Here is a 13205-nt window from a genome sequence, read left to right as displayed (position 1 = left end):
ATCCGAATTTTTAAATAAGAGAGAGCCCAGGTTTAATTTTAACTGATACTTATGTTTGAGACAAGAATCTAAAACCAGACCTGAAGACCACCCCACACCCTTATGCCATGGAGAGCCCCCTCTCAGTCCCCACAGCTTTGCAGACTCCTGCTCCCTCCTGGTCAGGACTCACTGGGGTCTGGATCCGCTGCTGGGAGGCAGGGAGGATGTTCCAAGCAATAGGAAAACCAGTTATCTGGGGAGCCCTCTACCAATTCCCAGGCCAGTAAACCAGGCTATGGGAAGTACAGTGAGAAATAGAACCAGGCCTGGGGAGCATGGGGGGCTCAGGCGGTTAAGCGGCCGACTCTTGATTTTGGCTTACATCATGATCTCAGGGTCCTGGGATGGAGCCCCACATCGGACTCCCTGCTCTTCGGGGAGCCTGCTTCTCCCTCTCCCTCTCCCTCTCTGCTCCTCCCCCTGCTCATGTGTGCTCTTTCTCTCTCTCAAATAAATAGTATTAATTTATTTATAAATAAATCTTAAAAAAGAAAGAAACAAACGAACAAATAGTCCCAGTCCTGTGTTTGATTCCTTTATAGGGCTTGACTGCAGCACTAGCCAGTTACCCCAAGGGGCATGACAGCACAGCGGAGCAGATACTGGGAACATGGAAGGCCTTCACTGAGGAAATCTTGGTGACTCCTCCTGGGTGAAATCTCACTGTGTTCTCTTTTCTCCGGCTTCCTAGCCGTTGCCCTATTTCAGACCTTCATTCTTTCACTCTGTGGCTCTGGTCATCACTCCCCCCAGCCCACTTACCCCCACATGATTTGGATTGATCTTCCTGAAGCACGGCTTGAAACAGAACACCCTTACAAGTTCTGGATTGACTTCCTCTTGTCACATGACAGGAAGCCTCGAACTCTCGTGGCCCTACAGACGGGCTGCATGCCAGCCATCCAGCCTTCTTACCCGTTGTTGGCATCTCCCCTCCTTTGCTTTAGTCAATTGAACATAGACTATGAAAGGGCATGGCGCACACTCCCCGTGCTTCCCCACATCCGGGCCTTTTCTCCGGCCCTTTGCCTCTGCCCAGCACTCTCCCCGGCCACCTGCATGTATCGGCCATACTCATCCTTCAAGCTTCACTTCTTCCTTCAAACTCTTGATTCCCTTCCTCCTGGAGCCCCCAGCCCTGCTTTGTCATGGTTACGCTCACTCACATCTCATCTTCCCAGTTAAACTTTAGACCTCCACGAGGACAAGCTTGAGGTCTGACTTCTCTTTGTCTTCTCTTAAAGCATCTAGCATAGGGCTTACCTAGAGTAGGCACAAAAATAATTACCAAAAAAAAAAAAAAAAAGGGCGCCTGGGTGGCTCAGTCGTTAAGCGTCTGCCTTCGGCTCAGGTCATGATCCCAGGGTCCTGGGATCAAGTCCCACATCGGGCTCCCTGCTCAGCGGGAAGCCTGCTTCTCCCTCCCGCACTCCCCCTGCTTGTGTTCCTGTTCTCGCTGTCTCTCTCTGTCATACAAATAAATAAAATCTTTAAAAAAAAAAAAAAATTACCAAATGAAAGGGCAAAGAAAGCCCTAGATATATGACTTCAAGATGTTTTCTTTGATCCTATTCAATCATGAGGACACCTACTTTATGTGGGAAAAGTGGATTTAGGGGTGGCTGCAACCTAAGTCAGTGTATAAACAGGCCGGGCCAGTCCTCATGACAGCCCCAGCCATAGGTCCGCACCGGTGCAGAGAAGAGAAAGGAGCAGCAGAGTTTGCCCCCAGGCGCCAGGCACTGAGCTCTGTCCTTGATGTCAGTTACCTTATTTGAGCCTCACAACAACTTGATGGTGGGAACGAGTTATTTTTATTCCTGCTTTTTATGAAAAGTATATGCAGTTCAAAGAAGGTAAGTCCCTTGTCACTTCTAACACAGATAGCTGATGGTCTCTACCATGACCAAGTTTTCCAGACCAAAGCAAAAAGTTCTTACAGAGTTTTTTTCTGGAGCCTATTAAATGTTGGCATTTCCTGCCTGGCATGTGGTTTTATCTGCAGCTTACTCAGCTGGCAAAACCCTTGTCTGGCACACAGCCAGCCCGGGGCCGTGTTAGGGCTGATTTGGTCGGAGGAGGTCTGGCTTTCTCTCTGCCAGGTACTTTCTGGGTCTTGAGTTTCTGGCCTACCAGGCTATAGAACCTGCTATTAAGTAGGGTGAGGCTGGGTTTCTCACCTGCTGCCTGCTTGCCTCAGGACTAGCTATACCCTGTGGCCTCTGCAGGAGCCCCAGCCTGTTCTTCCCTGTGGCTCGGAGCCCTGTCACCGCAGCTGTCCCCACCATGAAAGCACAGAGCACCTGGTCCTGACGTGTCCTACCAGGCGCCTAAGAGTACGAAATCCATTGCCCCCAGTAACAACAGATTGTCCTGTATGCCTCTTCATTGTGGGGTGTCCTCTGATTTCTTCCTGAGTGCCTCTACCCCAGGAGCTGGCAACTCTGATGTCTAGTCTGGGGAGTCCGAAGCATCTTCAGGGAAGCCTGATCTTCAGCCTTGCTCCTGGGGTCTTTGCTCAATTTCAGTCAGTCTGAAGATGTTTAGGCCTGGAATTTGAGTCGGGGAGTACACTGAAAGGTGGCGTCTGTCCCCTTGTGGGAAGGCTAGACCTGTATGGATGTATCCTCCCTTGGAAAAATGTCCAAGTATGTGTAATATTTAACAAAAGGGCAGGGCCGGTCATGCTGACTCCAGTCTGAGCCTACTGACTGAGAAGGGGCTCCCACCCTTCCATTCATTGAACAAATATTTACTGAAAGTTCTACCAAGCAGGGTTTCTGGTTGCAAACAACAGAAACTCTCTCTGCTTAACTTGAGAGAGACTGTATTGGAATTAAATCTGATCGCTAACAGAATCAACAGGAAGGCTGGAAAATCAAGCTCCGAAGCAGAAAGGAGCCATGGGAAGTGGGGCCACAGAAGCAGTCTGCCGTCAGTGTAATAATGTCCCCCTGGCCTGTGGCTTTGCTGAACCCTCAAGAACTGCAGTCCCAGGTAGGGGGGTGTGACTGGCCCATCTAGGTCACCTTTCCATGCCTCTGTGCTTAAGAAAGGATGTATGTCTCTCCCCTTTGGCGTACTTAGTGGGAGGGCATCCCCTGTTTCCCACCAAGACTCATGCAACCAGGAGTGTCCCCCAAATAGGAAAGCATTTGGGATGATGACTAGCCAAAAAAAGACAACTGTCTACTGCACAAGCATTTGGGAATTAAGCATCATGTAGTCAGGCTCTGAAATGCACAGATGAGTAAGGCACACTTCCTGCCATTGCAGAGCTCTTGGTGTACAGAGGGTTCCTATACGAAGGGTGGGGTAAGCTGCGGTCACATTAGGTGCCATTAGGAAGGGCACCCTACCACCAAAGGATGGCCCCCAGTGAATGGGCTGTGGGACCATTCACTGAGGCATGGCCCACAGAAAAGGTAACAGGCTTGAAGTGAAAGATGATATCACGTGGGTGTCTGAATTCCATATGGCTTTGACCAGGGAAGCTGAGTGACCAGGTTGCACCAAGTACTGTCACAGAAGTGGGAGCCAGGGCCCTGCGGATAGCAGTGTTCCATGCTGAGTGGAAGATGGCTGGAAACAGGACTTGAGTCCCTACCCTTAACCATGTGTTTCAGAGCCCTGATGCATGTGTGGTCTTCATTAGTTGCCCGCGAGTGCCTTGAAATGGAGGTGGTGGTGTGGGGTGCTGCGTCCAAAGGGGATCTGAGCCCTGTGGCTGCCATCCGGGACTGGATTTCATCCCCGCCCGTGGGCTCCAGCCTAGCATGTGGCATCCTTCCTACAGAAGAGATGGGCATCTCTCAGAGCCAGGGGCCTCGGGAAGCTACGGGCACCCGCCTGGGGCTGCTTGTTCCTTTCTGCCTCTTTAAAGGCGTGCCCCCAGGCCAGCAGCAGTGGCAGCCCCCCGTTCATCCCTGTGGTCTCCCATCAGGTGACGTTGCTGAGTGTTGAGATGACTGCCCTGAAGGAGGAGAGAGACCGACTCAGAGTGACGTCCGAGGCCAAGGAGCCAAAGGAGCAGCTTCAGAAGGCCGTCCGGGACCGCGACGAGGCTATTGCAAAGTGAGTGGGCAGGGCTTGTCGAAGCTGACTGTCGTCACAGCAACATGAATGTGTGCTCAGTTTTAAAAGTGAAACCCTACAGAAGACGACAAAAGTGAAAGTGTTTCCCTGCTGCCCCACCCTCACCCCCAGTCTGGTTCTTCTCCTCAGACAGACGCTACTTACTGGTGGAGGTCGGGGGTGTGTTCCCTGCAGATCTTTTTCCTGTGCGTGTGCAGTACATGTAATACAGTTGTATCAGTGGGATGGTGCTCTATGTGTCTTGTATATCTTAGCTTTCTATCTCAGCTTTTTGATTTCATTATATAGATCTACCTCAACTTCTTTATTTTTAGGGGTTTTTAGGGGAGTTGTTACTTTTTATTATGGACATTTTCAAGCATACACAAAAGTAGAAAAAAATAAGATGAATCCCTACCTACCTGTCTTCTGGTTTCAACCCTAATCAGCATATGGCCGACTGTTTCATCTATATCCCCACCCACCTCGTCCCCCTCCCCGCTGGATTGTATGGAAGCAAATCACAAGATCCCTCATCTCATCCATAAACACTTCAGTATAGATTCTACCAGATAAAGACTCTTTCTGGAAAACACACAACCACAATACAGTTGTCACACTTGAAAAAACTTACAGTAATTTCTTAATATCATATAGTAACCAGCTGGCCCATAAATGTCTTTTTATGATTGATTAGAATCAGGCTCCAAAGTCCACAAACCCCATTTAGTTGATATGTACGTAAGTCCCCTCCATCTTTTTTTCCATATTGCATTTATTTATCGAAGAAACTGATCATTTGTCTCCTAGAGTTTTTCTACATTCTGGGTTTGATGCATCCTCAGAGTGTCATTCAACAGTTTTCTCTCACCTGCGTTCCTAGTAAGCTGGGTCATATTTTAATAATGTTTTGGGTTTTCTTTAACAGAGAAGAAATGCATTCTCTTATATTCAAAAAATTTGGAAGTGCATAGGCAAAAAAACATACGTACATATTCCCCATCCCCCTTCAAATGATTTCTTTATCATGCATTCAATCTGCCCTCTTCACTGTGAGGAGATAAAAGGTACTGAACATGTTGTCTGCTCATGAGGCACTTTGCAGCACGCTCATAACATCTGTGTCACTTTACCACTTAGAAACACTTCATCCTTTAATCCTCCCAGCCACAGCAAGAAGTAAAAATTTTAATCCCAATTTTTACAGATGAGGAAACTGAGATACTTTCCCCAGTTCCACAGCCAGTGGTGATCACGCCTCCACCTCAGGTCTCTTGACCCCTGTCCCCACATCCTTTCCCCTTACCGCACAGGCTGCTTGTCAGCAAACTAAAAGGAGCCCATTTGAAACAAATTGTAAATAGATACTGTATACCTTTTTAAAAAGTAATAGGACACATTTTAATTTCTGACTTTAAAATGCCGCACACCTTTCCCCTTCTCACTTCCACACACACTTGTCCGCTCCCTTCTGTTCTAATCATTTCATCATCTCCATTAGTTTTACCTTTGGGTCCCCTTTCCTGTCTGGCCAGGACCTTCTGTGAAGCTGACAATTTCCAGTTCATTTAGGAAGTATACTCAGTGAGGCTCACAAACCTATGCATCTCTGCCACTGGATTCCTGGTGAATATTTGCTTCATTAGCGAATACTTGAATGGCACTGTAATATTTTGGAGTGGGAGCATACTTTCATGAATAACAAAGGGTGAAATTGTGTCATACAATTAGGGAATAAAAATGGTAAAATCAAGGTGCTAATTGTGGAAGCCTGTTGGGAATAAAAAGCAGAATGAAGTTAGCTGTCTCTCAGCTGGACAAGCATACGAGAGCTGAACATCAAGCTCTGACCATATTCTGCCATCAGCACAGGAGGTGGGAGATACAACCAGAGAACGTACCAGGGTGCAGGAGAGAAGAAGCAGCAGAAGTTGTCTAGTCCCTTCCCTTAAAATAATTGGAACCTAGCTCTGACATCTGGGGGACCAAGGAGGCCAGCAAGTCTCCATGAAACCTTGAATGCAGGCCTTTGCCTTCTGCCAAAGGAGGCCCAGTGAACCTCCTGGTGTCTGACTGAGCTGATGGGCAGACTCTCCTCTGTGAGTACTCAGAATTCTGCAGAGAAACCCTTGTCCTTCATGGACGCTACAAAGTAAGGCTGGTGCTGAGGGAAGGAGTTAGATCACTCTAGCACAGGTTAGCTCTTTTTCTGTCCCTTAGAAATTAAACTCTTGGTATAAAGAATTGAGACAACAGACCTAAAGAATCATTGAAATGTGGGGGAAGCACACTTTGTGTAGGACCTTAAGGGTTTTACAAGATGCTTTCCTACACCTCATCTGTTTCTCCATCCTGACTGCACTTTAGAATCATCTGGGGAACTCCCTGGATGCGGGGGCCCTCTCCAGACAATTCAGTCTGAATCTCCTAGTTTGGAGCTACTTCTTAAAAGTGTCCCTACCCCACCCTGTGATTCTAGTGCGTAGTCAGGAGTGAGAACCCCCAGGAAAAATAACTTTCCTCTCCTCACTGGGCTACAAAAACCTTAAGGTGTTCTTTATCCTGCACAGTAGTGAGTTTCGGAAAAGTTAAGTAACAATTTCGTCCCTTGCAGGTAAATGGCCCTCACTAAAAGCAAAAATCTGGGGCTAGCAATCTGCCTCACAAAAACAGAAAGGAGTCCGTTACTAGTGGTTTCATTTAAATAAGGAATTCTTCCGGCCCTTTGAGATACTGCTTTTTAAAATTCTGATTAATATATCGATCAGCAGCCTCTGCGGCTTAGCTCTCCTGGTCTGGGGTTTCTCCTGAATGAAAAGCACCAAGATTCTCTAGTGAGCAAACGTTCTCTGGGGTGCAGTCCGAGGCTGGAATGCGGAGGTCGGCAAGTCGGACCCCGCTTCGGGGGTTTCCGGGAAGGAAGGGGACCCCCTGTGAGCCCAGCGACCCAGCTTGCTGCCGGACCTCTGCCCAGAGGCCTTGGTCAGCCCATTCCGGGGTCTCCGGGCTTCTCGTGGCGCCACCTGCCGGGAGATGCCCAGAAGCTCGGGAGGCTGCCAGGGGTTTGCGCCGCTGTTCCGGGACCGCAGTGGGGGGGGGTGGGGGGCCGGCTGGGCGTCCATGGCAACCGGGGTCGTGCGAGGATTTCCGCCGTTCACTGCCAGCCAATAGCAGCGGGCGTGACAGGGAGCCTGAGGCATCTGAGACGCCGGCGCTCATTGGACGGCCTCTGCTCCCGTCCCTTCAACCGCAGTGCGGCGGGCGGACCCGGGTGATGAGAGCTGTCCGGACGGCTTCTCTGGAAAAGGCGGGCGGGGCGCCGTTCTGCGGCCCTGAGGTGTCAGGGGAGGTGACTCGTGGATCGGACTTCAGGCCGGAGAGGAAGTGCCGGTCGCGGCGGTGGCCCCGAGAGCTTTACCCCAACTGCCCCGCCTCCCCGCCGCACTTGGCTTGCTGCAGCCGGCGTCCCTGAGGCCTCTCCAGCCGGGTCCTCCATGCGTCCTTGGGACGTGCACATTGGTCGCTGGCCCGGTGCGTGAGGCAGTTTTGCTTTGCTGTTTCAAATGCAAAAGGCAGTTGATGACAGGGGCTAAGTAATGCCCATTTTGGCAGCTGGGCAACCAGTGCCTCCTTGGCAGAAGCTGCCCAGATAGACTCCCACACTTCGTATTCCCACTCCCCCACCTCTGAGAAAAAATCAATTTTCTTTTGCATTGAACAACTATGATTTAGAAATGTTGGAAAAGGCAAACAGTAATATATGAAACATATTAAAATGTGAAAATACAAAATGCAGAAGTATGTGGGAGCCCATCACTGATCATCCAGAGGTAGCCAAGTAGACATTGTTGTGTATGATCTTTAACCACACGGACAGTTTTTTCTCGACAAAGCTAGGATCATACCAGCCCTTGCCTTGTGGTGCTTTTCTCCACTCAGCAATACATCGGATTTCCCCATTGTCCATGAATAATGAATACTCAGCGTCGTGGTTGCTACTGGCGACTGTGTCCGTCGCATAATTTACCACCAGTGCCCTAATTGCTGGTGACTAGGATTAGCTAGGCTGTGATCATCACCACTGTGTGACTACTTTTGCACACCTGTGTGCCTTTAGGACCGATCCCTTAAGTGGGGGGAGGTTGCTAGTGAAAAGGAGGGGCTGAGAGAACAAGGTCCTTACCTCCCATGGGGACTGGCCTTTTGGGGGGAAGGTTTAGCAGCTCCTTAGTGCCCTGTGAGGCCTTTGATGTCCTCTGGGCTCCAGTCCTCCTTTATCCTCCTCCCTGAGCCCCCTCTTCATCTGTGAGATGGGGAGGACAGATAGTCCCTTCACCCACACCTTGTTACAACAGTTGAGAAAATGGATGTGAACCGATGCTGGGAACTTTCCAGCCCTCTGCAAGGAACATCCTAGTTACTGTCACGGTTCCTATTTGTTGTGAGTTTGGTCGGAGCCTGTTTCCTCATCCTGTGGACTCCAGGTGCCCCAGGTAAAGAATCAGATGCCTCTGGTACAAGGCGTCCATGCTCACCATGTCTTGTCTGTTTTTAGGAAGAATGCTGTGGAGTTGGAACTCGCCAAGTGCAAGATGGACATGATGTCTCTGAACAGCCAGTTGCTGGATGCCATTCAGCAGAAACTGAACCTCTCGCAGCAGCTTGAGGCTTGGCAGGTAAGGAGAGCCCTGAGACCCAGGGTGAGGGAAGACGAGGCTCTGGGAGGAGTGGCTGAACCCAGGCAGAGCATAAGGAGAGTTTGTCACTAGAGGGTCCCGTGCACGTGGGTGAGCAGTAACCTGCCTTCACCTGGTGCGATTCAGAGCCTGTGCTTCCCCAGTCCCCAGGGAAGAAGGCCTGAGGATGCTGTCGAGAGCGGTGAACCCCAGGCTGTGCCATTTAGGGCTGCAGTGGCCTCCTTCGGCTGGTCATCTCTGCTCTGTTTAAATTAGCTGGAAAGAAACAGCTGTTAACACAAAGGGCCCCGGAAGCCCTACATGGCGGGACGAGAATTCACAGCCCGATGGATGTAGTTCCCCAGCCCTGGGGCCACCAGCAGCTGCTGCCCTTCCCTTTCTCGAAGGCCAGCTTCCTTTTTCCAAAGAGCACTACCTTGGGGGAAAATGAGTCAGTGTGTTCTCTCTAGGACCACCATTTTCAGAGTGCAGTCAGCCTGCTCTGTCCCAGCTCCAGCTTGGCTTCCCCTGGCCCAGGGTTGTACTTGCTCTTTGTTAAGGACAATTTCAGGATATGGGTGTAGCCTTTCGTGTCTCTCCCCACGAAAACCGAAGCCGACAGGTGAAGAGCGCCCCCCCGCTGGCGGGCAGGTTAGCAGTGACCATCCCTCCAAGGGCCCAGCCGGCCCGCTCCCCGAGATGGTCCCTGGCTCCTGGGCTCTGGCCCCACCACCAGCTGGCCGGTCTCCGGCTCACCGCCCGTTCTTCTCTCTTCTCTCCCGGCTACAGTTTGCTTCCTCAGGGCTTTTTACTATCTGGCTCCTTTGGTTTCTGATCTAGTGGCCTTTCTCAGTTCCCGTATCAACAGCTTTAGTTGTACACCCCTCCTGCCTTTGAGGTGAGATCGAACCCCCGTTCCACCCACCGTGTCCCCCCACTGCCATCGCCGTCCTGCCCCCCACCTTCCCGTGGCCCGCCGTGTTGTGTGTGCCCGCATCCGGTGTCATCTCTGCAGCGTGTGTCGTGCCATCCCCCGCAGCACGCCTCCCGCCACCGCCATGGCCCGTCTCGGACCGCCTCGGCCCTGGTTCTTCGGTGCTCCCTCCGCATCACTGGGCTCTTGTGCCCACAGAAGTACGGGCAGGTGTGGAATTCTAAGCGGTTCACGCCTGTGTGCGTATGAAGTTCTCAAGCGATCTGTGTCATGGGCTTTGCTCTGATGAATTTTAAGGTAGAGAAGAGGCAGTTGGCGGTGTGCCAGAAAAAGCGCTTTGGAAGGGTTTCTTTCGGAAGAGCCCTGTAACATTCCTAGTGCTGCAGGTAACAGGTTTTATGGAGCAGGTCCTAAGCGCATGGCGCTGTGCCCAGGATTTGGCACTGGGACCTCGGAGGTAGGGAGCGTGTCCCCTATTTCTGTGAGGGGGAGGAGAGGCGCTGGAAGGAAGCGGGGTGTGAGGAAAGAGAGGAGGAAGGCGGGAGAGCAGGACGTGAGCAAGGGAGGGAGCGGGAGGTCCACACCCCCTGCTCGCTACCTGGTGCAGACTACTGAAAGTCCCTTGGTTTCACACTAAAACCTACAGTGGCAGGAGCGTGGGGGTGAGCGCAGGAGGGAATGGAGGGGGCGGGGGGGCGCCAGCCCCACTTCCTGCCCTTGTCAAGTGAGCGGCTGCCCGAGCGCAGCCCTCGCTGTCCCGTGCTCAAGCAGGACACAATCAGCCGACTCGCCCCAGGGGTTAAGCCAGGGTTTGGTGTCTTGACCAGGGCACCCCAGAGCCCACTGGGCTTAGGGGTGAAGGCATCAGGCAGATGCTTGTTATGTTTCTGCTGATGTTAACCAGACAGGGCTGGTTCTATAGCCAAAGCAGTAGCTTTCCGTACTTTGTTAGCGGCAGATGCCTTTGCCGAGTGGGATCTCGTGCAGAGTCGGGATCTAACCACCAGAATGGAGAGAGGGCGGAGCTGCTGTGTCCAGAAGCCCCTCTGGGGAGGTACAGCTGCTGTGCCGTGAGGCAGTCGGGGTGCGGGGGGCATTCTCTGGGCAACTTTACCAAATTGGGGAAAGGTGCTACCCCCGCGAGGAAGCCAGGGATGTGGGCCTGAGCAGGAGCAAGGCGGGCCCTGAAGACAGCGGTGCCCGCGGCCTGTGCGCCAGCGGAGGGTGCCGTGTGTGCTTGCCCGTGTCCTGGCCGTGCGGGGCTGCTGTGGCCCCTGGGCACTCGCGGTGCAGGCTGCTAGGAACTTGAAGGGGGCTGACCCTTTGGAGCAGAGAGCCGGCAAGCCGAGGTCGCCCTAGGGCCCAGGGAGGGGTGCCAAGGGAAAGGGAGGCAGGGCAGAGAAGGCCGGCCACCTGCGAGGCCCGGGTGGAGACAGGCTTGCCTGTCTCCGGGCTTGTAGGGCCTCAGCGGGGGCGGGGTCAGCCAAGGAGCCGTTGGTGGCGAGGAGGAGGCCGGAGGCGGCGGTGTCGGCGGCTGCTGTGTGTCTACACTTGCTGCTTCCGCGGTCGGCCTGCCCCGGCTGCAGCCGTTCAGTCATCTCATCCCATCCTCACCCCGCGTCCTGCGGACACATCCGCCCCCGGGCCCCGGTCAGCAGCCCGCTCAGCCCCTCCGCTCTGCCCTCCGCAGGATGACATGCACAGGGTCATTGACCGGCAGCTGATGGACACGCACCTGAAGGAACGGAGCCGGCCTGCTGCCGCCCTGTCCAGGGCCCCCGGCGCGGGGCGTGCGGACGAGCCCGGCCCCGCCGAAGGCAAGCGGCTCTTCTCATTCTTCAGGAAAATTTAGGTCGGGAGGAGTCAGGCCAGCAAGGATGGGTGAACTAGAGGTGACTGAAACGGGGTGCGTGCGAGGGCCCAGCACACCATGCTTGCACACGAGGGCTCCCCTCGGCCAGCTCCGCAGCCGCACTGCCCACCCGCACTGGGGCCGAGTCGTCCAGAAGGGCCCACGCGGCCTGTGACGGCAGCCCTCCCCTCGACAGAGGAACGGGTAGGAGCCCTGTCCCCACTACCAGGCTGCACCCGGCCTGGGCTTCCCCCGGATCCGCTGTTGAGCAGGGCTCAGGCTGCCTCCAGAGCGGCCCCTCGGGCTCTGCGGTGCAGACGCGGGGGGTCACAGCCCGCCCTGCCCACCCCTCGGTGGCTCCCGCGTCCCACCCCAGGCACTGCTGCCCTCCTGTTTGGGGATACGGGGAACAGAAGGAATGGAGGCCACCTCTGCAGGCCTCCGGAGGCTGTCGCGGCCCCCAGCGGGCCTAAGCTGCAGTGGGGGGGCGGGGGGGGCGGCCTAGTCCTCCGGGACAGCAGGCCTCGCCCCCAGTCTTTGGCCCATGGAGGAAGGGGAGGCGGCTCCTCCCCCGCGTGCATGCACCTCTGCCAGGAGCACTCTGCGGCAGGGGCGCAGCCTGCGGGGCCTGACGGGCTGCGGCTGTTCTCTTGCATTCGGCCACGATGGGCTTTACCCAAGCTTGGCTGTCACCATCCCAAGGTCAGGAGGAAGAAGGGCCCTGCCACCCCCCACCCCCCGCCGCCATTGTTCTCCCTCCCTGGCCTCCAGGCCTGCTGATGTTTTCCTGGGCCCTCTGCAGGCATTAGCCAGCCAGTCCTTTCCCCTTCATGGGGCCAGAGCTGGGAGGGGGTCTGCTCCTCTGCCCACGGCCCCCTGCTCCCCTCACACATACAAGTTCTCGGCTCCGCCAAGTGAGTCCAGGCCACAGAACGGCCCCAGAGGGGTCTGCGGTCAGCCACGTCCACCTCGAGGGCAGCACTGGCACCACAGGGCAGATGCCACCAGATACTGCCGCCCAGGCCTGCAGAAGGGTGAATCCTGCAACCTGCTGCTTCTGCTCCCTCCTCGGCGGCCCCCCCCCCCCCCGCCCCCGCTGAGCCCCTCACTCACAGGCACCCCGGGCTGAGCCCGCCCGCAAGCTGCTTTACAAAGGATCATCTCCCTCCCTCACACGGGAAAGCACAGCAGGGATGAGCGGAAAGAATGTACCTATAGATATGTACATACCACAGTGCTGTAATTTTGTATGTAGCAATCATGTAAATACATGTATGGATTTTATAATATACATATTATATATAAATCTATAAAGGCATATTTTTAGAAAAACAGCGCACCACTGCTTCTTTTGAAAATAGTCTGAGAATAAAATGAATTTCTACAGAGCTTCCTGCCTCAATCATTGGGGACCCGAGGGCTTGTCTGCTCAGAATGCAGCTTCCACTTCAGAGCCACCAGTCGCCTGCTCTGAAGGGGCAGCGGGAGGGAGTCCTTCACGCCTCTGGGAGGTCACCTTCTCTCTCGGTCCCCGGTGAGTGGATTCAGCCAGGAAGGGGGGGGGGGGGGCCGCCGCCTCCGGAGGGTGCAGCATCCTGTCCAGGACAGCGCTCTGGGGCCTGCCTCC

The 13205-nt window shown here is 54.0% G+C and overlaps 1 protein-coding gene across 2 annotated transcripts in view; it reads left to right on the top strand.

Moving 5' to 3' along the window:
* BICDL1 (BICD family like cargo adaptor 1) overlaps positions 1–11795 on the top strand; it is a 103562-nt gene extending 91767 nt beyond the window's left edge. For both annotated transcript variants that reach the window (XM_044921117.1, XM_044921116.1), the window contains 3 exons: positions 3986–4116; positions 8672–8792; positions 11417–11795. In XM_044921117.1, coding sequence (XP_044777052.1) covers positions 3986–4116; positions 8672–8792; positions 11417–11578 — 414 coding nt within the window. In that variant the 3' untranslated portion in view covers positions 11579–11795. The remainder of the gene's footprint in view (positions 1–3985; positions 4117–8671; positions 8793–11416) is intronic.
* The last annotated feature ends 1410 nt before the right edge of the window (positions 11796–13205 follow it).

Source organism: Neomonachus schauinslandi, chromosome 14, assembly GCF_002201575.2.
Source record: "Neomonachus schauinslandi chromosome 14, ASM220157v2, whole genome shotgun sequence".
NCBI classification, from domain to species: Eukaryota; Metazoa; Chordata; class Mammalia; order Carnivora; family Phocidae; genus Neomonachus; species Neomonachus schauinslandi.
This window is presented reverse-complemented; position numbering and strand designations above follow the sequence as displayed.